The 26,081-nt window shown below is 57.2% G+C and overlaps 1 protein-coding gene across 1 annotated transcript in view; it reads right to left on the bottom strand.

Moving 5' to 3' along the window:
* The window catches only part of CROCC2 (ciliary rootlet coiled-coil, rootletin family member 2), an 82,677-nt gene that overhangs the window by 50,853 nt on the left and 5,743 nt on the right, over window positions 1–26,081 (bottom strand). Inside the window, 13 exon segments of the mRNA XM_025403972.1 lie at window positions 6,451–6,681; window positions 6,978–7,124; window positions 7,566–7,710; window positions 8,198–8,380; window positions 8,708–8,919; window positions 9,129–9,335; window positions 9,617–9,713; window positions 10,874–11,071; window positions 11,726–11,829; window positions 15,484–15,640; window positions 17,281–17,387; window positions 19,885–20,036; window positions 20,873–21,023. Coding sequence (XP_025259757.1) covers window positions 6,451–6,681; window positions 6,978–7,124; window positions 7,566–7,710; window positions 8,198–8,380; window positions 8,708–8,919; window positions 9,129–9,335; window positions 9,617–9,713; window positions 10,874–11,071; window positions 11,726–11,829; window positions 15,484–15,640; window positions 17,281–17,387; window positions 19,885–20,036; window positions 20,873–21,023 — 2,091 coding nt within the window.

Genomic DNA, 26,081 nt, shown 5'->3' with positions numbered 1-26,081 from the left:
CCCTCACCACCCCCAGCCCTTTCCCCCGAGTCCCCAAAATCCAATGTATCATTCTTATGTTTTTGCATCCTCAGAGCTTAGGTTCCACATATGAATGAGAACATATGATATTTGGTTTTCCATTTCTGAGTTACTTCACTTAGAATAATAGTCTCCAATTCCATCCAGGTTGCTGTGAGTGCCATTATTTTATTCCTTTTTATGGCTGTGTAGTATTCCATGGAGTGTGTGTATATACGTATATATATCATATTTTTAAAATCCACTCGTTGATTGATGGGCATTTGGGCTGGTTCCATATTTTTGCAATTGCAAATTGTGCTGCTATAAACACGTATGTCCAAGTATCTTTTTTGTATAATGACTTCTTTTCCTCTGGGTAGATGCCTAGTAGTGAGATTGCTGGATCAAACAGTAGATCTACTTTTAGTTCTTTAAGGAATCTCCACACTGTTTCGCAGAGTGGTTGGACTAGTTTACATTCCCACGAACAGTGTAAAAGTGTTCCCTTTCACTGCATCCATGCCAATATCTTTTTTTTTTTTTTTGAGACGGAGTCTCGCTCTGTGGCCCAGGCTGGAGTGCAGTGGCCAGATCTCAGCTCACTGCAAGCTCCGCCTCCCAGGTTCACGCCATTTTCCTGCCTCAGCCTCCCGAGTAGCTGGGACTACAGGCGCCCGCCACCTCGCCCGGCTAGTTTTTTGTATTTTTTAGTAGAGACGGGGTTTCACCATGTTAGCCAGGATGGTCTCGATCTCCTGACCTCGTGATCCGCCCGTCTCGGCCTCCCAAAGTGCTGGGATTACAGGCTTGAGCCACTGCGCCTGGCCAATATCTTTTTTTTTTTAATTTTTTGATTATGGTCATTCTTGCAGAAGTGAGGTGGCATAGCCTTGTGGTTTTGATTTGCATTTCCTTGATAATTAGAGATGTTGAGCATTTTTCCATATGCTTGTTGGCCATTTGTATATCTTCTTTTGAGACTTGTCTATTCGTGTCCTTAGCCCACTTTTTTGATGGTATTGTTTGTTTGTTTTTCTTACTGATTTGAGTTCTTTGTAGATTCTGGATATTAGTCCTTTGTCAGATGTATAGATTGTGAAGATTTTCTTCCACTCTGTGGGTTGTCTGTTAACTCTGCTGTTTTTTTTGTTGTTGTTTTTTCTGTGCAGAAGCTTTTTAGTTTAATTAAGTCCCATCTATTTGTCTTTGCTTTTGTTGCATTTGCTTTTGGGTTCTTGGTTATGAAGTCTTTGTCTAAGCCAATGCCTAGAAGGATTTTTCCGATATTATCTTCTAGATTTTTTTTTTTTTTTTTTTTTGAGGCAGAGTCTTGTTCTGTCACCCAGGCTGGAATGCAATGGCATGATCTTGGCTCACTACAACCTCTGCTTCCCAAATTCAAGCGATTCTCCTGCCTCAACCTCCTGAGTAGCTGGGATTATAGGCATGTGCCACCATACCTGGCTAATTTTTGTATTTTTAGTAGAGACAAGGTTTCATCGTGTTGTCCAGGCTGGTCTCAAACTGCTGACCTCGTGATCTGCCCACCTCAGCCTCCCAAAGTGCTGGGATTATAGGCGTGAGCCACCGTGCCTGGCCTATCTTCTAAAATCTTTATGATTTCAGGTCTTAGATTTAAGTCTTTGATCCATCTTGAGTTGATTTTTGTACAAGGTGAGAGATGAGGATCCAGTTTCTTTCTTCTACATGTGGCTTGACAATTATCCCAGCACCATTTCTTAAATAGAGTGTCCTTTCCTCACTTTATGTTTTTCTGTGTTTTGTTGAAGATCAGTTGACTGTAAGTATTTGGGTTTATTTCTGGGTTCTGTATTCTGTTTCATTGATCTACATGCCTATTTTTTTTTTTTTTTTTTTTTTTTTTTGAGATGGAGTCTGGCTCTGTCGCCCAGGCTGGAGTACAGTGGCCGGATCTCAGCTCACTGCAAGCTCCGCCTCCCAGGTTCACGCCATTCTCCTGCCTCAGCCTCCCAAGTAGCTGGGACTACAGGCGCCCGCCACCTCGCCCGGCTAATTTTTTGTATTTTTTAGTAGAGACGGGGTTTCACTGGGTTAGCCAGGATGGTCTCGATCTCCTGACCTCATGATCCGCCCGTCTCGGCCTCCCAAAGTGCTGGGATTACAGGCTTGAGCCACCGCGCCCGGCCTACGTGCCTATTTTTATACCAGCACCATGCTGTTTTGGTAACTGTTACCTTATAGTATAGTTTGAAGTTGGGTAATGTGATACCATCAGATTTGCTTTTTGCTTATTCTTGCTTTAGCTCTGTGGGCTCTTTTTTTGGTTCTACACGAAATTTAGGATTTTTTTTCTAGCTCTGTGAAGAATGATGATGATATGTTGATGGGAATTGCATTGAATTTGTGGATTGATTTTGGCAGTATGGTCATTTCCACAATATTGATTCTACCCATCCATGAGTATAGGATGTGTTTCCATTTGTTTGTGTCATCTATGATTTCTTTCAGCAGTGTTTTGTAGTTTTCCTTAAAGAAGTCTTTCACATCCTTGGTTAGGCATATTCCTAAGTATTTTTTTTTTTTTTTTTGCAGCTATTGTGAAAGGGGTTGAATTCTTGATTTGATTCTCAGCTTAGTCACTGTTGGTGTACAGCAGAGCTACTGATTTGTGTATACTAATTTTGTATCCTGAAACTTTGCTGAATTCATTTACCAGCTTAGGAGCTTTTGGGAGGAGTCTTTAGGGTTTTTTAGGTATACGATTATATTATCAGAAAACAGTGAGCGTTTGACTTCCTCTTTACTGATTTGGACGCCTTTATTTCTTTCTCTTGTCTGATTGCTCTGGCTAAGAATTCCAGTACTGTGTTGAATAGAAGTGGTGAGAGTGGGCATCCTTGTCTCGTTCCAGTTCTCATGGGGAATGCTTTCAACTTTTCCCCATTCACTATGTGTTGGCTATGGGTTTGTCATAGATGGTTTTTATTGCCTTAAGGTATGTCCCTTCAATGCTAACTTTGCTGAGGGTTTTAATCATAAAGGGATGCTGGATTTTGTCAAATGCTTTTTCTGCATTTATTGAGATGATCATGTGATTTTTGTTTTTAATTTTGTTTATGTGGTGTATCATATTTATTGACTTACATATGTTAAACCATCCTTGCATCCTTGGTGTGAGATCCACTTGATCATGGTGACACACACTTTAAATAAGCAGACACAGACAAGTTGAAAGTAAATACATGAAAAGGATATACCATGGAAACATTAAGCATACGAAAATGGAAGTGGTTATATCAATATCAAAAAAGTAGATATCAAAAAAGAGTATTGCTAGAGATAAGAGGGGATGTTTTACAATGATAAAAAGCCAATTCCTCATAAAGACATAAAATACTAAATATATATACACCTAATAATAGAAATTTAAAACACATGAAGCAAAAATTGACTATGGGAAGAAACTAAGGGGAGATCTAGGGAAAGAAACAGACAATTCCATTATCACAGATAGAGATTTTAATGCCCTTCTGTCACTAACTGATGCAGCAAGTAGAAAAAAACAACCAATCAAAGAAATAAATCGACACACAAAAAACCCCAGTAAGGGCTTAGAAGATTTAAACAGCATTACTAAGCAACTTGATTTAATTTATATTTGTAGAACAATGCACTCAGCAATAGCATAATACACATTCTTTTGACATGTTCAAGATAGATGATAGACTGGGACATTTAAATCCATCCAAATAATATGGAGTATGTCCTCTGATCATGATGGAATTATATTAGAAATTGTTAACAATTAGACATTTAGAAAACCCTATTTGGAATTTAGACCATATATGTCCATATAATCCATGGGGCAAAGAATAAATCACATGAGGAAAGAGAAAATAGTTTGAATTGACTGATAATAAAAACACAACATGCAAAATTGTTAGGACGCAGATGAAGAAATAGCCATAAAAGCAACTAAGAAATTGGAATAGATTATATATCTGTTAAAGAAACTGAATTCATTATCAAATGCTTTCTCACAAAGAAAACTCCAAGCTCACACTATTTCATTAGTGAATTCTGCCAAACATTTAAGAACTAAGTAATACCAATTTTACACAAACACTTTCAGGAAATAGAGGAAGAGAGGCTATTTTCCAGTGTATTTTAGGAGGCCAGCACAACCCTGATTCCACATCTGACGATTCCAAGGAAAGAAAATTACAGAACTATTACTCACAAATAGAGATGCAAAAATCTTTAACAAAATATTATAAGTTGAATAAAAAATATATAAAATGGATACTAACGCATGACAAAGTAGGGCTTACTTAGGTATGCAAGTTTAACATCTAAAAAATTAACCAGTATAACTCACTGCATTAACAGCACAAGGAGAACAATGACGTGATCATCTTAATAGTTCCAGAAAAAGCATTCAGCAGAATCCAATACCCATTTATAAATTTTAAAAAATATCAGCATACTAGGAATGAAAGGGAACTTCCTTACTCTGATAAAGGGCATCTGTGAAAAGCCTACAGATAACATCATATTAAATGGTGAAACATCAAATTATTTCCCCACTTGCATTGGTGGAAGTATGGCCACTCTCACCAGTTATATTTAACTTTGCTCTGTACTTAGTCTTATAAGTGAATTTGTCAGAGTCACATGACTCAAAATAAACATATGAAATTGTATTTCACATGAAATTATATTTCTATAATAATGAACAACAAGAAAACGACATTAAAACAGTAATATAATTCATGATATAAAAATCTAGAATTAACCTAATCAAAGATGTGCAAGAAACCTCTACATGGAAAACTACAAACGTGGCTGAGAGTAATAAAGACAAGGAGAGATATACCATATTCATGGATATAATATTCAATATATTTAAGATGTCCATTTCCACAAGTTGATCTATAAATTCTAAACAATTTTAATCAAAGTCCTAGCAGGCTATTTTGCAGGGGAGAGAAGAAGAAATTGACAAGATGATTCTAAAATGTATATGAGTATGCAAAGGATTTAGAACAGCCAAAACAATCTTGAAAAATAACAAGGTGGATGTGTGTACACTACTCAGTTTCAAGACTTACTAAAAAGCTATCATAATCAAGACTGTGGTTTTGGTGAAAGAAGGAATAGATTGACTTGCACAGATCAACAAATCCCACATATATGATCAATTTATTTTCAACAAGTTGCCAAATTTAATCAAGGACAAAAGGAGAGAGTTTTAAAAAGTGGTGCTGGAAAAACTGGGTATTAGTATGAAAAATAATGGACCTTAGTTCCTACATCATACCATACACTTGTGGTTCTCACACTTTAGTGTGCAGCAGAATTCCAAGGAGGGCTCATTAAAATCCCGATTTCTGGGCCCCGCCCACAGAGTTTCTGATTCAGCAAGTCTTGTGTGACTTGTGTGGACAATCTCAATGTCCAGCAACAGGTGGATGAATAAGCAAATGTGGTTTACTCATCCCAAGGAATATAACTATGCAGTTAAAAACAAAGGGCTTAGTGATACACTGAACAACATGTATGGATCGCAAAGACATGATGTTGAGAGAGAGAAGTTGGACACAAAAGCGTCTGTAATGCACGGCTCCATTCATAAGGAACTCTAAAACAGGTGCATCCAGTCCATGGCGCTGCACATCAGAGCAGAGGCCGCCTGGGTGGGAGCCAGGGGCTTTGGGCAATGGCTGAAGGCACGTGGGGGAACCTGCTGGGCTGACAAAAATGTTCTATGTCTTGATCCTGGTGGCGGCTACCCAGGTTTGTACAATGGTCAAAACTCTTTGACACTGTACACTGACTTATTAAATGTCAATAGAAAAAGAGGAAAAAGATGACCCCAGAAAAGGACAAGACAGAATCTGAAAACAGAAGGATTGAACTGTCCTGAATGTGACAGGGGCTGAGGAATCTGAGCCACGGGGGCTTGAACCAGTACGGGCAGGGTTTCTGCGTGGATGAACGAGGCAGGATTGGAAAAAACCTAGACTGTTCTTTTCTCCAGTGAGTTGAGCTTCCTCAGCAAAAGATGGGGAAATTGGGAATGAACGCACAAAGGCACCAGTGCATACGCAATCGCAGAGTTCAGCTGTGTGGATGTGGACCAGGGAGAAACAAGACAGAGGAGGAAAGAGCAAAGCTCTCTAAGGGCCCAGCGTGCAGAAGTCACTGGCCTCAGGCCCGGGCTCCCCTGCCAAGTGGCGGGATGGATATAGAGGCCAGGCCTGATGGAAATCTTCTTCTCTGCATACCCTTGCCCTGCCCCCACCCCCACGGGGAGGCCAGCTCTGGGCTTGATCCGTTACCCAGACAGAAAGAGCTGGTTTGGGTATCCTGAGCCTGCCTGACTCCCAGAAGTACCTTAGGCAGGACCTGCGACCCAGCCGTATCCCAGACGGCGGCAGCAGCCCGCCCTGCAGACGTCCTCACCTGGCCCACCTGCTCCTGGAGCTGGGCCTTCTCTTGCCCCAGCAGGGCTGCCTGCCCCTCTAGCTGCTCCTGCTGCTGCTCCAGGCGCCCACAGGCCTGCTGCAGTCCCCTGCGCTCTGCCTGCTCCAGCACCAGCTGCTGTTCTGCCTGTGCCAGCTGCTCCCTGGCCCGGACCTGCTCCTGTTCCAGAGTCTTCTGCTGCTCCCGCAGCTGGTCCCGCTCCTGCTCCAGCTGCCACCAGGTGTCAGGGGCTCTGCATCCACTCCCCGCACCCTCAGTCCCTGTAGGCCAGCCACCCCCGAGGCCTGCCCCAGGGGCACTGTCTTCCCTCCCTCAGGCCTGCCCCAGGGGCACCGTCTTCCCTCCCTCAGACCTGGCCAGGGCCAGTCAGGCTCCCTTGTCCCCAAAACCTTGGACCAGGAGAGGAAGTGATCTGGGAGAATGGAAGGAAGACCCAGGGCTGGGAGACCCACAGCCACCTGGGAAACAGGTTCCGGCGAGGCCTGCCCCACTGGCCCTTGTCTCACCTGGAGGGTCAAGTGGTTCAGGTCACTTTTGTCCTGAGCCAGCGCCTCCATCAAGGCGGCCATTGCAGCCAGCGAGTCCCTCTGCTCCACTCCCTCTGACTTCAGCCGCCTCACAAGAAGCTCCAGGTCCGCATTGCTGCACTCGGCCTGGGGCAGGTGGGGGGATGCCAGGGAGGGACCTTTAGCTTCCAGGGCAGGGCTGTTGCTGGTGGGAAAGGAGTGAGCCCGGAGCTGCGGAGGTGTGCAAGCCAGAGCTCCTGGGCGGACGTGGTGGGAAGGTCGCCACAGTGGGGAGGTCTCAGGACCAAGGGTGGCTCCAGACACTGAGGCTCCAGCCAGAGGAAGTGGCTGGTGGGCCAGGGAGAAGCCACGAAGAAGCAGACGTGGCCAGCAGGGTTGAGAGCAGCTGGGCCAGCCTGGTGCCTACTGGTTGGGGACGGGAGAGGCCTTTGGTGACTTTGGGAGCTCTGGTGATGGGCTGAGGGTCCCGGCAGGCAGGAGAGAGGGAGTGGGAGGCCAGGTGAGTGAGGCTGGGGTGGGTGGGGGCAGACGGGAGGTGGGGTGGGGTTGGGGGGAGCAGAGGCGTACCCGCGCCAGGGCGCTGCGCAAGCCCTCCCTCTCGCTCTCCACGACATCCCGCTGCAGCTGTGCTGTGCTCAGTGCCTTCCGGGCTGATGCCAGCTCCTCTCTGAGCCCAGAGGCCTTCTCCTCCAGCTGCTGCAGGCGGCCTTGACTGAGGCCCCAGACCAGAGGGCGGGAGGTCCCTCAGGGTGAGCAGTGGCTGCCCCATGGGATTTCAGGCAGGCGACCACCTGCAACTCCCTCCAAGCCCAGGGAGGCCCAGGAGGAGCATGGAGTCCCTGAAGGACCAGGAAGGCAGGGAGCCCTTCGCTTCCGGGCTTCGTTTCTGGGTCGGGGAGGCACAGGTGCCTCCAGGGGGACAGGAGGGGTGGGGCCCCACATCTGCTGGGCCCAGAGGGTGGTGGATGTGCACCCAGGTGGGGCACTGGGCCAGAGGGAGTGAGGATTGGTCTGGAGGATGGTGCAGCCTGGGGAGGAGCCTGGAGAGCCCCCGCCCCTGCCCTGTCAGGGCCGCCACCACACCCTGAGATGAGACAGGTAAAGAAGCAGACCCGTGGCCCAAGGCCAAGTGGCTGATGGTGGCAGAGCGGGGTCTCTCCTGTGGGAGGGGCCCTGTCCACCCAGCCACCGCGGCGCACCTGGTCTCCAGTGCCCTGCAGCTCCGCTCCCTCTGCAGAGCCAGCTCCTCCCTCCGCTCTGCCTGCAGCAGGAGGCTTCTCTGTAGCTCCGTGGCCTCGGCCTCCAGCCCCTGCTTCTCCGCATCTGCAGCGTCTGCCTTCCCTTTCAGCTCCTCCACCACCATCTCCAGAGCAGCCTTCTCCCTGGGGTTGGAAGGGCCAGAGTTGGGGTGGCCCTGGACACATTCAAGGTGCACCATGTGCCTTGGTGGGCAGTTGGGGCTGGGTGGATGCCAGCCTGTGAGACTGCATGGGCAGAGGGAGCCCGAGAAGCACACAGGGTCTCACTGGCGGGTGTGGCCCACCCCGGCCCATGCTCAACTTGTGCTCACAGAACTCTGCTGGAAGGAAAGGACCCCTCCCTGGCTGGCATCCCCTCCAGCTCTAGAGGTGCTTGTCCTGACAGCAGCCCTGGGCCCTCAGGATCCCCCACTCCCTGTGCAAGGCCACACAACCCCTTCACCCCGTTACCTCCCCAGGAGCTTGCAGGACGCCCGGCACTGCTGCACCTCGAGCCTCTGGGCCTCCAGCTGGCCCCGAAGGGCCTCTCGTTCCCGTGCCTGCTCCCGAGCCCGCTTCTGCTGGAGCTTCTGTGCAGCCCACAGCTCCTGCCGGCACTTGGACAGCTGCTCCCGGAGCCCGGCTGCCACTGCCTGGGAGGACTCCAGCTGCAGGCACAGCTCCTGCTTGGGTGGGACGCGGTGTGGGTCCCTCTGATCTAGGCAAGCTTTGCCCACTGAGGCCCACCAGGGCTTGAGACTCCCCAAAAGGAACCCCCACACACTGGAGCCCCTCCCTGGGGCCATGGGGCCCCATAACTACCCTTCAGCCTGAGGGACTCATGTTTCTGCCCTTAGGGAGACAGGGGGTCCTGCGGGCTGCGGCTGCCCACCTGTTCCCGCCGCCGCCGCCTCTCGATGGCTGCCCGCACGGCCTGCAGTACAGGGTCCAGGGTGGCCGGGGAGTGGGTATGTGGTGGGGACGCCCCTTGATGGGGGGATGTGGCACGTTGGGGGCTCCTCAATGGGTGCCGTGGCTCCCCCAGTTCAGTGATGCTGCTCCATGACAGCTCCAGGCACTGGGCGTCCTCCTGGGCCACCTTCAAGGTGCAGAGAGGAAGGGATAGAGGGGCCCAGAGCACAGGGCCATGATTTGATGGGGACCATGCGGACAGTCCTGAGGGTCCCTGTGGGCCACCTCCATCTTCGCCACTGGGAGGACAGGCAAGGGGCTGCACCTTCCTGATGTGCCTCAGAGTGCACTGCAGGGACTCCATCTTGCCCTACAGGCTGTCCGCCGTCCCCCCGGGCCACCACTGCACCAGGCTTCCTGTGGCAGACAGACCCCCACCACACAGCCACTCCCGTCCCGCCCACCAACCAGGTTCTGCAGGTCGGTTCTGAGGGCAGCGATGGTCCTCGCCTTCTGCTCGTTCTGCTCTGTGAGCTTCTCCACCAGCAGCGTTTGCTCTGAGAGTCTGGGAGGAGTTGGGGATGTGGGGGAGGGTGAAGGGCAGGGCCCAGAGGATGGGCACCCAAGCATGCCCTGGCTCTGCCCAGACTCCTCTGTGCAGCGGCCCCCCTGCCGGTGCTGGGTAATGCCTCTGTGTGAGTGGCCTCCGTCCCTGGTCTGAGCACGCGTCTCTCCTGCTACAGAGCCTCCAGTGGCTCCCACGGTCTCAGAAGTCAAGGCCCACACCCTGACCAGCTCTCCAGCCTCAGATGCAGTGACTGCCCGAGGCTCTGCCCCGTCCTTATGGCACAACAGAGGGAGTGCCCACTGCAGGCCTTTGTCCGGCCAGTCCTTCTGCCTGGAGCACCTGTCACCATCAGTCTAACAATAAGTGACTTTACTGTTCCTTCCTTCCCAGGACCCACCTTCTTACTAAAGACCCCAGGTCCCCCTTCCTGTGGCTCAGGCCCTGGTGTGCGGCCCCTGCAGCCCTTGGGCCCCCATGTCCTGTCCTGCTCGTCTGGGGCTAGGTTGTGGTGTGTTTGACTCAGCTAGACCCCCTGAGGGTAGGGAGGGCCTCTGCCTGTCAGCCTGGCAGGGTGTTTGTGGCCAAGTGGGCCCCGGACCCCCGGTTGTGAGGCGTCGGCCCCACGGCCAGCAGGTTAGACCTCCACTGGGGAGCCACCTCCCCACTTCCTGCTGAAGCTGCCCTCAAGAGACCTCTGAGCCGAAACCTTCCACAGTCACGGCGAGATCGCAGACCCCAGAGAGGGTGTGGGTGTCCTTCACGTGGGGCAGGAGGAGGCCTGGTCCCTCTTCCTGCCTCCGTTTTTAAACAATTTACCTAAGGTGAGCTCTTCCCCTGGAACAACGTGCCCTGCTTTAAGTCCTGAAAACTCCAATTCCGGGTGCTGACTCCCAGGACACAAACCCAGTGAGTTCCCTGCTGTGCTCCCCGAAACCCTCACTGTAGGAGACCCCAGTGCCTGCCTCCTGGGCATTAGGGGAGTGCCCTGCAGCCACTGGGATGGTGATTCTGAAGAGTGTGCACCACCAGTGACGCCAGGGCCCCACCTCCCCTGGTACGGTGTGACCACATCTGGGATCCACAGCTGCTGGGCAGGCTGGATGGGCCCCACCCCTCCGGGCCCTCCCTGTGCCAGCCTGCTGACCCTGGGCACACACCTGGCCTGGAGCGCCACCTTCTCTGTGTCCCAGCGGACCTGCAGCTGCAGCATCTCCCCAACCTTGTCCCGAAGCTGCTGCCCCAGGGTGCTGGCCGTGCTGCTGGCCGACAGTCGCAGGTTGGAGTCGAGGTTCAGGCAGGCAGTGTGCAGGCGGCGGGCTGTCTTGGCCGTGTCTGCCTGCAGGTCAGCGAGGCCCCTGGGAGACAAGGGCAGCACCTGTGGCTGACTCAGGACCCATCTGCAGAGGGAGGGCCTGGTCCCATCAGTCCCATCAGTCCCACAGAGGACCCCCTCCTTGGCCATCCTCAGGAGAAGCCCCCGCTGCATGGCATTGATGGTTCCCATGTGTCACCAAATGCCAGGAAGCAGCTGGGGAGGAGTGAGCAGGGGCGGGGCCAGACTGCAGCAGCCTTCACTGAGTCATCGACCCTCTGAGCCCCTGACTCTTCCTGTGCAAGGAGCTGCTACCTATGTAAGGGCTAGCAGGGTGGTACCAGGGCTGACCTCCAGTGTGGCACCCAGCAAGGCTGGACAGACCACGGAAGCTCCATCTGGATAGGTGTCCCCCACCCCACAATGTCCTGTCCACCCTCCTCTCATCTCTCCTTGGTGTCCCCCACCCACCTCCCTGGCCTGTTTGTCCCTCTCCCTGACTGCCCTCCTCGGCCACCCTCATCACTGCTCCCACTGTCCAGCCTGAGGCCCAGCCAGGGCTGGTTGAGGAGCCGGCAGGCCAGGGCTATTGCACCCATGGGAGGGCCCGCCCCAGGCACCACTTCCCCTCTCCCGGAGGGGGCCTCAGCTCCCTGCAGCCTGGTGCCTGGCCCCAGGTGGGGCAGCCGCCACTCACCTCTCAGTGGCTGCTCGCAGCTCCGCCAGGTCTGTCCCCAGCACCACGGCCTGTCTCCACAGGAGAAGGAGGTCCCGGGGCTTCTCCAGGCCCCCTGGCCGGGTCTGAAAGCAAGAGGCCTCCTGTCCACTCCAGGCTGGGGCGCCTCTACCCTCCCTGAAGCCCATTCTTTTCCAGGTGCCATGTCCCTCTCCATGGGGGCTGGAAGTGGACCCAGCATCCCAAAGTCCCCACATCTCACAGGCAAAGGAGCCATGGGCTCCCCCAACCCCACCCTGGGGCCATACTCTGCCTCTCCCTAGGAGATGACCTGGGGATATGACCACATTCAGCCCTTCCAGGCCAGCCTGCGTGCATGGAGGTGGAAGGGTGGGGTTTGTCGGTCCCTGAAGAGAGAAGGTGCTGACTCAGTCTCAGCTCCCCAGCTACTCTCAGGAACTGCTCAGGCTCAGAACACTCCAGAACCAGGCCCGGTCCCCTGCTGGGGCATGGGGCAGACAATTCGGCGGCACGTGGCTCCTACCCTCCCACTTTGAGGGAAGAGGACGGGCCTCCTTTCTCCAGTACAGTCTTTCTCCTTACTCTGGAGGCTCCTGAAGATGTCCAGGTGTTGGTCTGGCACTTCAAAGGTGCCAGGGACACAGAAGCAAATTAGAAGCCTCAGGACTGGGGCCACGGTTCAGCAGGGAGGAGGGTGGGGAAGCCACTGACGTTAGAAGCTTCTAGCACTGGGGTTCAGCAGGGAGGAGGGTGGGGAAGCCACTGACGTTAGAAGCCTCTAGCACTGGGGCCCAAGGTTCAGCAGGGAGGAGGGTGGGAAGTCACTGCTGAGACAAGGCCAGTGATTAGGCTGCAACGGAGCCGAGTGGGAGGACTCTGTGTTGGGGGCAGGAATGGGGGAACTGTGTGTGTTCAGTGCTTCCAGCCTTGCAAGGAGCTAAGATGAAAGCCAGGAGTCTCAGAGTCTCCACACCACCTTCTAGGCCCTGCACTCGCCTTCTCCTGCTCGCCAACCTCTGGAACTCAGGGGGCTACTGTGTTCCTACCACCTCTCCCTGCCTGTGACAACCCCACCCCTGCTCCTCCAGGTTGCCTTCAGGTAGAGCACTCACATCCTGCCTGTTCTCCAGAACTCGCACAGAGGACTATGACCAGAAACCAGTGGAAACAATAGAACGAGACCTTGAAGAACTTCAGGTATTAGATCATCATCTCATCTTCATGAAGCTTGCCTGAACCCCTCACCTGATCCCACACCTGAGGTTCCCCCCAGCTGAGCCCATAACACCTGGCCATACACCCTCCAGAGAACACGTCCCTCTGTGCCCATTCCACCTGGCTATACACCCTCCAAAGAACACGTCCCTCTGTGCCCATTCCACCTGGTCATACACCCTCCAGAGGGCATGCCCCTCTGTGCCCATTACACTTGACCATGCACCCTCTAGAGGGCATGACTCTCTGAACCCACACCTGGCCATACACCCTCTGGAGGGGACACCCCTCTTTAGTTAGAAAATAAAAAATCACCAAAGGCACAAGGAAACAAAGGACCATGATCAGAAACCAGCAGAAACAACAGAACCAGACCTTAAAGAATTTCAGATATTAGATAGTCAGACACAGGCTACAAAAAGACTATTCTTAACATGCTCCAATAAATAAATAAGAGGCTTGAAAATGTGAGTTAAGAAGCCAGGCGAGGTGGCTCTCGCCTGTAATCCCAGCATTTTGGGAGGCTGAGGCGGGCGGATCACCTGAGGTCAGGAGTTTGAGACCAGCCTGGTCAACACAGTGAAACCCCATCTCTACTGAAAATACAAAAATTATCTAGGTGCGGTGGTACACACCTGTAATCCCAACTACTCTGGAGGCTGAGGCGGGAGAATCGTTTGAACCCGGGAGGCGGAGGTTGCAGTGAGCTGAGATCTTGCCACTGCACTCCAGCCTGGGTGACAGAGCAAGACTCTGTCTCAAAGAGGAAAAAAAGAAAATGTGAGTTAAGAGTAAGCTATTTAATATATAGGAAAGAATGAAACGGAACTCTTAGTGATGAAAAATACCATATTTGCAATTTAAGCTAAGTAGCCAAATTTAACAGAGATTAGACATCAGAAGAGAAAACTGATAGACAGAAATGGAAATTTGAAGAAATTATCTAGAATATAGTCCAGGGTAATAAAAGGAACAAAACCGTGAACGGTGCCTGGGAGACAGACAGAATGGCTAACACACGTCTAGCCAGAGCTCAGAGGAGGGGAGGTGGGTGGTGAGCATCGGCAATGTTTAAGAATATTGACTTTCCAAAAACAACAAGCGACGCAGAGGCTCCACGAGCCCTAAAGCGGGATAAACAAATAAATCTACACACAGACACAACACAGGGACATGGCACAACCACCAAGTCAGAGCAGGGATCTTAAGAGCAGCCAGGTGAGAGGACACGTTACCTTGATAGGGAGCCAGTCAGAATCCAGGCAGCCTGGAAGCTGACTTCTCAACGGCAGCAGCGGAAGGAGAAGGAGAAAGCAGATCTTTAACGTGCCGAGAGAAAGCAACTGTCAACCAACCTTGAGTTTCCCTCAAGGACAAAGGGAAAATAAAGACTTGGGTGATCAAATGCCAAACTGAACTCAGGGACCCTCTCCTTCCGGCATTTGTTCTCACACAGTGGAATCAGCTCCTGTGTTCATCAGATGACCTGCCCCGCGGTCTGAGGACCAGGACGGGGACCAGGCAGTGGGGGGAACAGGAGATCTGCTCAAATGCCTCGAGCCAGCAGGCCTAGCGTAGGCGATGACTCCTTGCTGATAGCACGGTCCCGCTGGGGCTCTGCAGAGGCCGGCATTCCCTCTCAGGGGGTAAACCTCGGCTGGTGTGTCTGACATCTGCCTTTTAGGAGAAGCAGCTGTGGCGGGGCTCGGGGCTGGGACCTGGCCCCCGTGGGGGTGAGTGCGGCCCTTCCCGGACAGGCTTGTCTGAGGGACGTCTGTAGAGGCAGCCTGAGGCCAGAACTGCAGCTGCCCCTCCGGCTCCTGCCTCCACCTGGAACAGCACATCTTCCGGGGGGCCCCTCTTCCTGGGGAAATCCTTGCCCATGGTGCCCGTAGCGTGCAGGGGCTGGGCGTCCAGGCCCCCTTTGCTGGAGGGCTGTTGGGAACACCTTCAGGCCCTCAGGGACTGCCTGAATGGAGAGCCACGTTACCCAAGGCTACAGCAGCTTCAGGGGGTCCCACGACCATGGAGAGATCTGAGCAAGGCATGAACACCTGGATGTCTCCCTCCCAACCCTGTGCCCTGACCCCCTGCATGCCTCGGGGTTTCAGAAGTTGGAGTGAGTAAGGCTGCAGGGGGACCTGGGGGGCCACGACCAGGCGCCACGAGCAGCGGGCCAGCCCCAGGCTCCTTCCAGGGTTCCCCCCTCCTGAAGTCTGGCCTGGAGTTCACCCTATGGAGAAAACCTGCCTCTCCAAACAGGGTGGTCCACACCAGAGCCGGGATGTGGCCCCAGTGCCCCATTCTCAGAGCCCTGCCCTCCTTCTCTGGGTGGGGGAGTGTGGGGGTGGACCAGGGAGTCCCTCACTCCACAGACTGCTGTGGTCAAGCCAGGTTGGGGACATGGTGTGGCAAGAAACTGTGGCCTTGTCCCCAAGAGGGATAGCTGCTGAGCCAGCACACCCTCACCAGGTCCCTGCCTGCTACCCAGGCATAGGCACCCAGACAGGCGGCTGCGGGGTGGGCAAGGGTTGGGGGAGCACCTGTCTCTGGGCCCAGCGCCTCAGCTCCAGCTCGCCCTGCAGGCGCTGCACGCTGCCCGTCGTCCCAGCCAGCTCCTGGGCCAGCGCGTCGTTGGCCTTCTTCATGTGCTCCAGCTGCTCCCGCAGGAGCGCGTTCACCTGGCAGAGGCCAGTGCTCCTGGACGGAGAACCCCCAGGGAGTGGCCGGGGTAGGCAGCCTCTCCTAAGAGGCGCTCAGAGTCCCCAAGTCAAGGGGCTTGAATGGAGCCCCAAACCCTCTGGCCCAACTGACCCTGGCTCAGGTGCACAGCCCCTGCTCTGCCCCTGCCTGCCATGGGCCCCACCAGCCCCTGCTCTGCCCCTGCCTGCCATGGGCCCCACCAGCCCCTGCTCTGCCCCTGCCTGCCATGGGCCCCACCTGACCCTGCTCTGCCCCCACCTACCATGGGCCCCACAAGGGACCCCTAGACTGAGTGCCAGCATCAAGGTGGCTCTCCCAGGTGCCAGCCCAGTGCCCTCCCGCCTTCCTGCGACATCTGCCCTCTGTCCTCCCCCAAGTCCCTGCCCCGAGCTCTCCTGGCTGCCTCTACAAACTTGGCCCGCCCCTCAATGCCTGAGACAAGGTGCCAGGGGATGGGAGGGAGGTGCCCTTCACGGGGCTGGGTGACCCAGAGAGGGAGTTGGACATGCCCGGGGTGGGGGACGGCCTCTGCTGCACCCTGGGGCCTTCCCCGCCATGAGTAGGTCCACACTTGCAGCAGTAGGGGTGCAAGTCTGCCAGGTGGGTGGACCTCAGGAGCCGGCACCCCCGCCAGGCTGCCGTGGTTCACTCACTGCTCCTCTCTGCCCACCAGACTAAGCCTCCTCTTGGGTTATTTTTCTTCCCCCTCAAAACCAGTTTTCAAAAGTTTCTCAGCCCTTTGATTCCTTTTCCAGATTCCTGGAGGATGAACCAAATGTGGCAATATTCTACAAACAACTTAACCTGCCCAGGTCTGGGAGACTGGTGGGCCTGGGTTAGCGTGGGGGCTGGGTTAGTGCGGGGGCTGGGTTAGTGTGGGGGCTGGGTTAGTGCGGGCAGGGTGGGGGCCGGGCAGAGGCGCCCTCAATAAGCCCAGGCATGACCTCGTCAGCACCATCTCAGGGTGTGAGAGTGGGTGATCCACACCCGGGACTCAGGTGTGGCTCGTGACCTGGGTCTGTTGCCAGGGTCCTAATGTCAGCGCTCACTGACGGTGGGGGTGGGGGCTCTCTCCCTCTCTGCCTGTTATTCACCCCTCCCTGTTATTCACGAGCCAGGCTGACCCGTGGCAGGGAGGATGGCAGAGCGTGGAGAGGCTGCCATGTGGAAGGCTGGCACCAGCCCCATCCCCCACGGTGAGCAGCCCTTGCCCCTGGGGTGTGGAGCCAGGGAGGGGTCTGGTAGCGATGGGTAGAGTCGTGATGCTGCTACTATAATAGGATTGCTGCTGAGCCGCTCTCGGGAGGCCGGGACGGCGGTGCCTGGTCGCATGAGAGGCCCGTGCTGAGCCCGGGAGGCTGAGCGCTTCACTGTTTCCACTCGGCCTGGACTCTCCCCACAGCAAGAGGGAGCGCCCTGAGGCCCCCACACTGCCCAGCCACTCAAGTCCCCGCGCCCAGCTGCGCCTTCTCCAGCCCCTGCCCTGCTGTGGAGGCCTGGGCTGACTCCCAGGGAAACTGAACTCACAGCTGCTTTGGGAAGAGCTGTCGGTAGCCCCCAAGGTACAGAGGGGCCCACTGCTTCTCGGGGGGAAGGCTGTGCTTCTGGAGCCCTGACTGCCCCCCGCCTGGCCTCACCTCTCCTCAGCAACCTCCAGACGGCCAAGGGCCTCCTCCAGATCCACGCTGTGCTCCAGCTCTGACCTCCGCAGCTGAGCCTCAGTGGTCTCCAACCGGGCCTGCAGCTGGGGAACAGCAATAGCCCACCTGGTCTGGCTGCCCCTGAACCCGCCGGGCAGGGGCTGGGGCATCTTGGGCACAAAGCCGACCTTGGTGGGGAAGAATGGGCTCCCTGGGGCCCCACAGCAGGGGCTGGGGTTGGGTCTGGTGAGGCGCAGGCCCTTTCACACAATGAACCTGACAGGCAGCCTCCTGCCCTGTGCCAAGTGCCCGTAGCTGGCAGAGGAGGGGAGGGGCAGGGGCACGCTGGGTTGCACTGATGTGCTGATTCCATCAGGTCTTGAGGATAGCGTGAGTATGGTGGCCTAGTGGGGGCACGGCTCTGGGGGCCACTGGAGCATGCCCACATTTCATTTACAGATGGGTAAACTGAGGCCCCACTGCCCCAGCTACCCGGGCAGCCCAGCTGTCAGGGCAGGGGCAGGGGTTTCAGGGCTTGCTTCAGGCACACAGGGGCCGGATGGAAGGTCACTGGGCTGTCTCTGGGGCTGCCCCCTGGAGAGTGAGTGAGTGACTGTGGCTCCCTCCACCTGGGCCTCCTGCCTGAGTCCTGCACCTCACCTACAGGGTGCAGGACCACACCCACCATGATGTGGGCCCACTGCCCAGGGCCACTCGGCTGTCACTGGGCCAAGACTGAACTTAGGCCCAGGAAATCAAGGGACAAGGATGGCCCAGGTAGAAGGGTGGAGGGGAAGGCAGCAGGCCTGGTGCCTCAGCTGTGGCTGTGCCAGGGCTGAACGCATGGGAGAGCCGAGGGGCCCCTCCTCAGCCAGCAGCCGGAAGAGAAGGGGGCGTTGGAAGACCCTGGAGGAGCCGGGTGGGGTCTGGGGGTGCCACCCCAGGATGGAGATTCCACGGTCAGGCACTCTGGCCACCCAGACCCCGTTCCCCCTGTCTTGGGGGTAACTTGGAGTGAGACCCAGCCTCCTGGCACCCACACTTGGGGGTAACTTGGAGTGAGACCCAGCCTCCTGGCACCCACACTTGGGGGTAACTTGGAGTGAGGCCCAGCCTCCTGGCACCCACACTTTGCCTGCTGAGCCACTCGGGAGCTGGCGTGCACTGGGCTGCTGGCGCGTTCGGATCTGACTCATGCGGCTTACTAATCTGTCGGCAGCATTTCTGCGGCTTCTATTCCCAGCGGCCTGTTCCCAACATCTCCCCACCCTGTGCTAGGAAGATGTCTCCCCCAAGGCCTCCCCACAGCTGTAGGGGCTCCCAGGAAGAGCTGGCAGCTCACACACGCGCTGGGGCCCCCATCAGGTGGGGTGGACCCCAGGTCCTGCCCTCAGGGGCTCCCCTCCCAGGGGTGCCAGCAACAATGGAAACGTGTTTCCCGTGTGGGGGTCAGGGCGTGATAGAACTGGGTGGGGAGCAGAGAGCGGGCCCCTAGGAGAGCTGAGGGCATCCCTATGGGGCTGGTGCTGTCGCTGGTCCTGGGAAGGACCCTTCCAGAAGGCGAGGCCCACTGGGGACACCACTGGTCCCCGATACTGGTCACTGGTCACGTGTCTAAGAAGGGACCAGATCTGGTTCAGGGGTTCAGGTCTCAGCCCCAGTAATGGCGGTGTGTCCTGCGTGATCACTGGCTGGCTCTGAGCCTTGACTCCCTTATCTGGAAAGTGGGGTCATCTGACCTGCCATGCGGAACCGTGGGGGCTCTGAAGACGGCATGGGTCCGGCAGGGGCCCCGAGTCCCCCACAAGGTGGGCTGGACACCCCACTCCACGCACTGGCTCCTTACCAAGTCCTGCCTCAGAAGCCAGCATGCCTTGGAGAGCCGACATAGGAGAGAGGCTCTGGCCTAGCAGGTTTCTTGACCTTTCTGCCTCGGTTTCCCTGGCTACACAATGGGAGGCCCTCCCCAGCTCCACATTTTGTGACTAAATATGCCTCTCGCTCACCTCACACATCACCCTGGAAGGCACCGCAGCCACCAGGGGACCAAAGATACAGCCCTGTCTGGCCCCTTCCCTGTCTTCTGAGGTCCAAGCGGTCCCAGTCAGCCTCAGTTGTCAGGAAAGGGTCACGAGGCTAGGGTGGAGCCATTTCTCTGTGAGCTTCGTCTGGGGGTGGGATCGGTGCCCACTGGCCTGCTGTCCTCTGCCGTGCAGGTGCCCGCTTTGTGCTGATGCTGGGCTGAGCACTGGGCTCTGTGGGTCAGGACTGGCCAGGCCACTGCACAGGGCTCCCGGGCAGGTACAGGGACAAGTCAGTGCCTAAGCTGGGTTGCGAGACCTAGGGGACATGCTAGGCATCAGGGAACAGCCTGGGCATGTGCTGCTTGGCCTCCCACCTCTTGCCTGTTATCCCACCGGTTGCCTCAGTTTCCTCATCTGTTGCCCAGGGTTTGAATGTCCGGTGGCTGACACTGTGTCTTTCCCAGTCTTAGAAATTGCCAATAGTCCCAGGTTCTGACTGCAGGCCCGACAAAGTGACCCCTCACCAAGGGCCAGGCTGCCCCCTCCCGCCTGTCCTGAGTCTGCTGCACACACTCACCTGCTCACTGACCACACGGCACCTGCTGGCCAGCTCATCTCGCTCGGCGCCGGCCTGGGCCAGCAGGTCCCCCAGCCGGGTCAGCTCCTCCTGCAGGAGCTCGTTCTCCTCTTGCACGCGGGCCATGGTGGCTCTCGGCTCCTGTACCCCTGCTGCACGGTACCTGGTTCAGCCTGGGTGGCCAGACCAGGGCCCACCCGCACTCAGCCTTGTGCCCTCTCTCCACGGTGGGACCCTGGGCTGGCCACCGGTCTCCAGCTGCTGGACCTGACCGCATCTCCTGGGAGGGGCCCCAGCTCTGAGCCAGGGACCCTGACGTAGGGAGGCCGACTTCACACTCTGAGCCAGGGACCCTGACGTAGGGAGGCCGACTTCACACTCTGAGCCCCGCTTCCTCTCATGTTAATTGGAATCCTACCACCTCAGAGTACCTGGAACCCCAGTGCAGACCCAGGCCCGGGCCGAGCCCTAAACCAATGGCAGCAGAGTATGTGGGCGGCCTGAACGCGGGGCACTCGCCCTGTCTGTGAAGCTGCGAGCCCTGCTGCTTCTAGGGGAAGGGACCTGGTCCCCGAGTAATAAGGTGCTTTTGTAAATACACACACAGCCAGTTCCCCGGGCCTGCAGGAGGCCGGACAGATCCTGGGAGAGAGGGATCCCTGGGACCCACGCGCGGAGTCCTGGGCACACACTGAACAGGCAGCCTGGAGCTGGTTCCTCAGCCGCCAGGTGGACAATTGGAGGCAGCACAGGGGCCTGGGGCAGGTGCAGGAAGGGCAGAGCTCAGGGGGTGGGCTAGCATTTCCATGCTGAGGAAGAAACCAACACCAATGAAGCAGAGACTCAGGTGGACACAAGGGTGCCACACAGAGGCAGCCCTGCTCAGGCCCTGCTCAGTGCCCTGTGGGTATTGATGTGATGCCCCTGAGGGTGGCCCTGTGGGGGGTGGGGCCAGCCCCGGGCCCAGGACTGTCCCTTATGCCGTCACCTTGGGGTGGCTCCTCACTCAGGCTGCTGGCCACGATCTCACGGATGTGGGCGGGCACGGGGGTGGGTGAGGCCCGCCGGCCTTCCCCACGCACGGTCAGTGCCCGGTCTTCCCTGCTGGCCGTGGGACTCAGTATGGTGTCCTCCAGTCTCTGAAAGACACCCCCAGGGATATCTGGAGATGGCAGCCCCCAGCAGCTGCCAGGCACCCCCCTACAATCCCACTGAATGGGAGCTACCACAGGGCCACCCCAAGGCAGCGGAGTGCCCTGGAGAGGACAGGGTGAGGCTGGGCAGGTCACTCAGGTGCATGCCTTGGTTCTCCACCTGTGGAGTGGGGCTGCGCCTGTCCCCAGGTTCTGGAGAGGAGGACCACACCCAGCCGAGGTAGCAGGTACTGCACTTGGGGCTCTGCCCTGTCTGGGTGGGGGCTGGGCTGAGCGCTGGCTAAGCGGTCAGCGGTCCCCTAGGGGATGCTGACAGGCAGGTGCCTTTGCCTCTGCTCCACAAGAAACCCACCATCCTCGCCCACCTGGAGCAGGTGGTCTCACCGCTTGTTTGCAAGCGGTGGGGCCAGAGGAGGGGCCTAGATCTCACGCAGCAGTCACAGAGCCCAGCGTGTGTGTGTGGCGTGGGGTGGGGGCTGAGGACGGGTCAGAGGGCTGAGGCTGAACCCATCCTTCTCTGCTCAGCTGCCCGCTGCCCCTCCACAGGCTCGGTCCATCGGGAGGGTGGGCAGGCCTGGGGCTGCATGCTTGAGGCTCTGAGGATGAGCAGAGCCCGTGGAGCCCTCTCCTCCCACGGCCATGAATTCTGGGCAGAGTCAGGGACTCCCACCCTCCGGCTGCCCTCAGAGGGCTGCATGGGCCGGGGCAATGAGGGTAGCGAGGACAGCGAGGACAGCCTTCCTTCCCAGGTGGGTCCTTCATGAAAGCCGACTGCCAGGGAAGAGACTCCAATAGGCCCAGAAGTGGGCAGGAAGGCCCAGGACCTGAGCTCACACTCGGGAGGTGTTTGCTGAGTGGCTGCCCTGCTGCCCCAGGAGCCCCTGGGTGTCCTGGGTATCCCAGCCTGGTTTTGAGGGTCTTGGGCCCTAATGGCATTTTGCTGGGCAAGGGCACAGCTTGGGGAGGGCCGAGGCACCAGGGCAGGGGACTCCTGCCAGGTGGAATAGATTACTGACTGTGGGCAGGACACACAGGGCCCTGTGAACACGGAAGTCGACTGTGCCAAATCAGCAGAAGCCCAGGCAGGATCCCGCAGGAATACACAAGGCCACAGCTGTCCCCTGGCCTGCTGCCTTAAGGATATCTAAATTTCAGGCAGTGAATTAACTACTAAAGGGTGACCGGATGCTTGCCAGGGGAAGCTGGGAGGGGATGTCCACTCCTAGGGGCTCTCCAGCACCACACTCCAGAGTCTGCCCAAGTCCTCCTTGCCTGGCTCCCACGTCAGCACGGAGGACCCCTCTCCCTGGGGTCCGCAGAGCTGCTCCCCCACCTTGTGCCTCTTGGATCTTCCTCCTGCCCAGGGTCCTTGTGGGTGACCACCTGGCCGCCTCCTGCCTCCCATCTTCTCTTGGCCCTCCCTGAGACCCTGCTTGCGTTCCCGGATTCTGACCTCAGGCCTAGGCTGGTGGCTGTGCCTTGCTCCCCAACCCCGGCCCTCCTCCTGACCCCAGCCAGGCCTTCTGCACCTGGTGTGTGCTGTCCCGGCTGTCTCGGATGCTCCCTGGACACAGGCCTCATCCTCCATCTGCACCCCAAAGATCTCAGCCTCCCTCACCAGGGTTGGAGAGTCACCACAGACCCAGGCTCAGCATGGCGCCTGGAGAGGCCCTATTCTGACCCTGCTGCCCTGTGAAGGTCAGCCACTCAGCAAATGCCTCCCAGGGTGAGCCCAGGTCCGGGGCCAGCCAGCCCTCCTCCGGACAGCTCCAGAGTCCGGAGATACACCAGAGTCTGCATCTCAGTCCCCTGGGAGGTCTTGGGAGGCGTCTTCACTGCTGGTTTCCCTGCTCTGCAGGTTCCCCCGCTGCCTCTTCTTCTGGAGGGAGTAACGGGCCCCCCTTGGGAGCAGCAGCCCAGTGGGGCAGGGGGAGGGATGTCCCTGCTCCTCTTCCTGGGCCCAGCTGGGACCCAGGTGCCAAGACCACCAACCAGGAGGAGAGCTGCCGGAAGGGCTCCGCTATTCTGTTCTAAACCCCTTATTTTGTACAGCGGAGAATGGAGGCCCAGCAGGGTGGCAAGAGGCACCCCAGGCTCCTTGATCAGAGACCGTCAGGCCACGCTCAACCCCCCAGGCCGGGAAGGGCTCTGCCGCGCCCTCCCTCCGCCTGCTCAGCAGCTCCCGCCCTGCACTCCCCCGGGCATCAGCGGCGCCACCCGCTAACGGGAAGGCAGCAGCGTGGCGTAAACTTGACTCATTCCTAACATTTACAGAGGGTCACTTATTAGCGGGACGTCCCGAGAGGCGCTGGGGCCTAATGGGTTCCATCTGTGGACGGGTGCCTGCAATGGGCCGTGGCCCAGCTGGAGCCGGAGGGGGGCGCGGGGAGCGCGGGGGGTGCAGGGGGCGTTCAGGGGGGCGGAGGATGCAGGGGGCGTGGAGGGGGCGCGGGGGGTGCAGGGGAAGCAGGAGGCATGGAGGGGGCGCTGGGGACGCAGGGGGAGCGCAGAGGGGGGCGCGAGGGACGCAGGAGGCGTTCAGGGGGGCACGGGGGGTAGGGGACGCAGAAGGGGGCAAGGGGAACACAGGGGGCCAGCAGGGGGTCGTGGGGGGACGCAGAGGGGGTGCAGGGGGCGTGACTTTGGAGTGTGAGGGCAGCGCCGCCCCCACAGAACCACCAGAGGAGAGAGGGGCTGAGGGAAGGAGCAAGCAGGAGAGGCAGGAATGGGAGGGGAGGAGAGGGGAGGGGAGGGAAGGGGAGGGAAGGGGAGGAGAGGGGAGGAGAGGGGAGGGAGGGAAGGTGGGGATCGGCGTGTCCGGAGGCCTGTGCTGCCAACCTAGGCGATTGGGACCCACCCGAAGCTGCCTCCTTCCCCGTGGCTCCAGGGTGGTCCTGAGGGTCTGCACCGCTCACTCCCGAGGCCCCTTCCCCGGGCTCCGCGCTGCCACCTGCGCCAGCGGGTCCGGGCAGGGCATTCCCTCCGCGGCCTGTGGGTCCTTCTGGGCCTGCCCATTTCCTGCCCGGGGCCTCTGAGGGGTGGGCCCAGGCTGTGGCCCAGGTTGGGTTAGGGGCTTCTATTCTAGAAGGCCTTGTGGTGGGATCTATTCTAGAAGGCCTCGCTGTGGGAGGGAACACCAGGGCTGGAGATCACTTTCCCTTAAGGTTCCAGACTCACAGTTGAGCCCGGTGTATCTTCCTCCTGCCCCCAGCACCCTCTTCAGCTCAACCTGCATTAAAGACCCCAGGGAGGTCACAGCCCCTGCGTGGAGCTACCCTAGGGGCAGCTGGCCTGCTCAACCCGATCCTGGCCCTGAAAGGGGTGGCCCAGCAGGGAGAGCCAGCGGGTCCTCACCACTGCACCACCTCATTTGGTTGTGTGGAGAGGGACAGCCGAACCTTGGGGGAAATGTGGGCTCCCCATATCTCTGCCTCCCCAGGGTCAGAGCAGGGCTCCCCTCTAAGAGAGCTGGACTGGGTTCCTTGCTATGCCACCAATAAACAGAGACCCTGGGTGTGTTAACCCCCACCTCATGTCCCCATCTGTGAAATGGGAGCATTGGCAATCCAGGCCCTCCTGGGTCCCAGGGCCGGGGGCTGGGGCTCTGTGAGGGTGCAGTGAATGGACCACGTGTGGCCTCGGCTGCCTGCCCCCAACTGGCCACCAGCTCCTGGGAAATGCTGGAATCTTGCCTGGAGGCAAATGACCTCCACCCTCTGATGGATTCAGAACCCTCCTGTGGATCCAGGGCTCCACCCGCACTTTGGCACTTGCTGGGGACCGGGGGTTTCAGGGCCGCTGCCAGGGCCTCTCCTCTTACACCCCTTCCCCATTCCGCGGTCTTGGCCAAGATCCCGGAATGGGGGGCCGGGAGGTCGCTTTATCATACTCTATGCTGCAGATGGGGAAACTGAGGCCAGGGACATGACACCAGCTCTCCACTGGGGTGGGGTGGAGCCAGAATGCACCTGCCAGCCTGTGCTGCCTACAAAAGGCTTCTACCTGCAGGGAGGGTGCAGGGACTCTAGGCCTGCACCGAACAACCCAAGTCTTGTTTATCTGGAGGCCACACTCTTGCACTGATTCTCATCCCTGTACCTGGGGCATGACCTTGGAGATGCTGTCAGGGGTCAGAAGCCCCGGAGGGAAATCCCCAAACCCTCGTCAAAGCCACCTGAAGCAGGGACGGTCAGGGGCCTGCTGAAGCTCAGACCCAAGGGGCACTGGCCCCACCAGCCCTCAGCAACCTCAGCACCCCTGTTGTCCCATCCTGCCTGGACAGTTGCCTGAGCTGGGGGCAGGACCGAGGCAGGGAGGGGGAGCATGTCCACTGGAACCCCCGCCCACCCACCAGCAGGCACCTCGGTCAGCCTGGGTCACCCTCATTGAGGGGGTGGAGGGTGGACCCCCGAGTGAGGGTTGAGATGGAGGCAGCTCCCAGCCAGAGGGTGGAGGGTGCCTTCCCCAAGCTCCAACAGTGCCCCTGTGTGGCCGCGAGGAGCGCTGCAGGGGGCTGCCAGGTCCTGCTCTTGTAGAAGGGAGGCTGGGCCTGGGGGTTTGGACAGCATCAAGGACCAGTGCTCAGTGGAAAATGAAAGATATGTGTCCACGAGAGTGAAGGCGCGTGCCAGCATCAGCCCGCAGGGTTCTCCGCGCTCTGCACTTGCAAACGTTTTCACGTCCATTGTCCTGACCTGCATTGGAGGCTTCTGGCCTCCGCCTTAATGGGTGAGGAGGGTGAGGCTTGGCACCTCTGAGACTTGCTCAAGGGCACTTGCTCAGCAGCAGCGTTAGGACTGGGACTCTGGCCTTGGGCCCCCACTCACGCACAAGGGTGGTCACTGATGAGCCTTCCCAGTGGCGGCGTCTGGACTTGGCTCCACTGCAGGTCTCCTCCCCTGTGTGCCCGCTCCCCAGCCTGGGCAAAGGGCAGGGAACCACGCAGCTTCTGGGCCGGGCAGCAGCCTCTTTCCTCCTGTCTCTGAGCCCAGCCGTGCTGTGGCTGCTGCCTTTCCCTCCCGGTCCCTCCATGGCCCTCCCAGC

This window comes from Theropithecus gelada, chromosome 12 (genome assembly GCF_003255815.1).
Source record: "Theropithecus gelada isolate Dixy chromosome 12, Tgel_1.0, whole genome shotgun sequence".
NCBI lineage: Eukaryota > Metazoa > Chordata > Mammalia > Primates > Cercopithecidae > Theropithecus > Theropithecus gelada.
The sequence above is the reverse complement of the archived record's forward strand: the minus strand, read 5'-3'. Positions and strand labels throughout refer to the sequence as shown.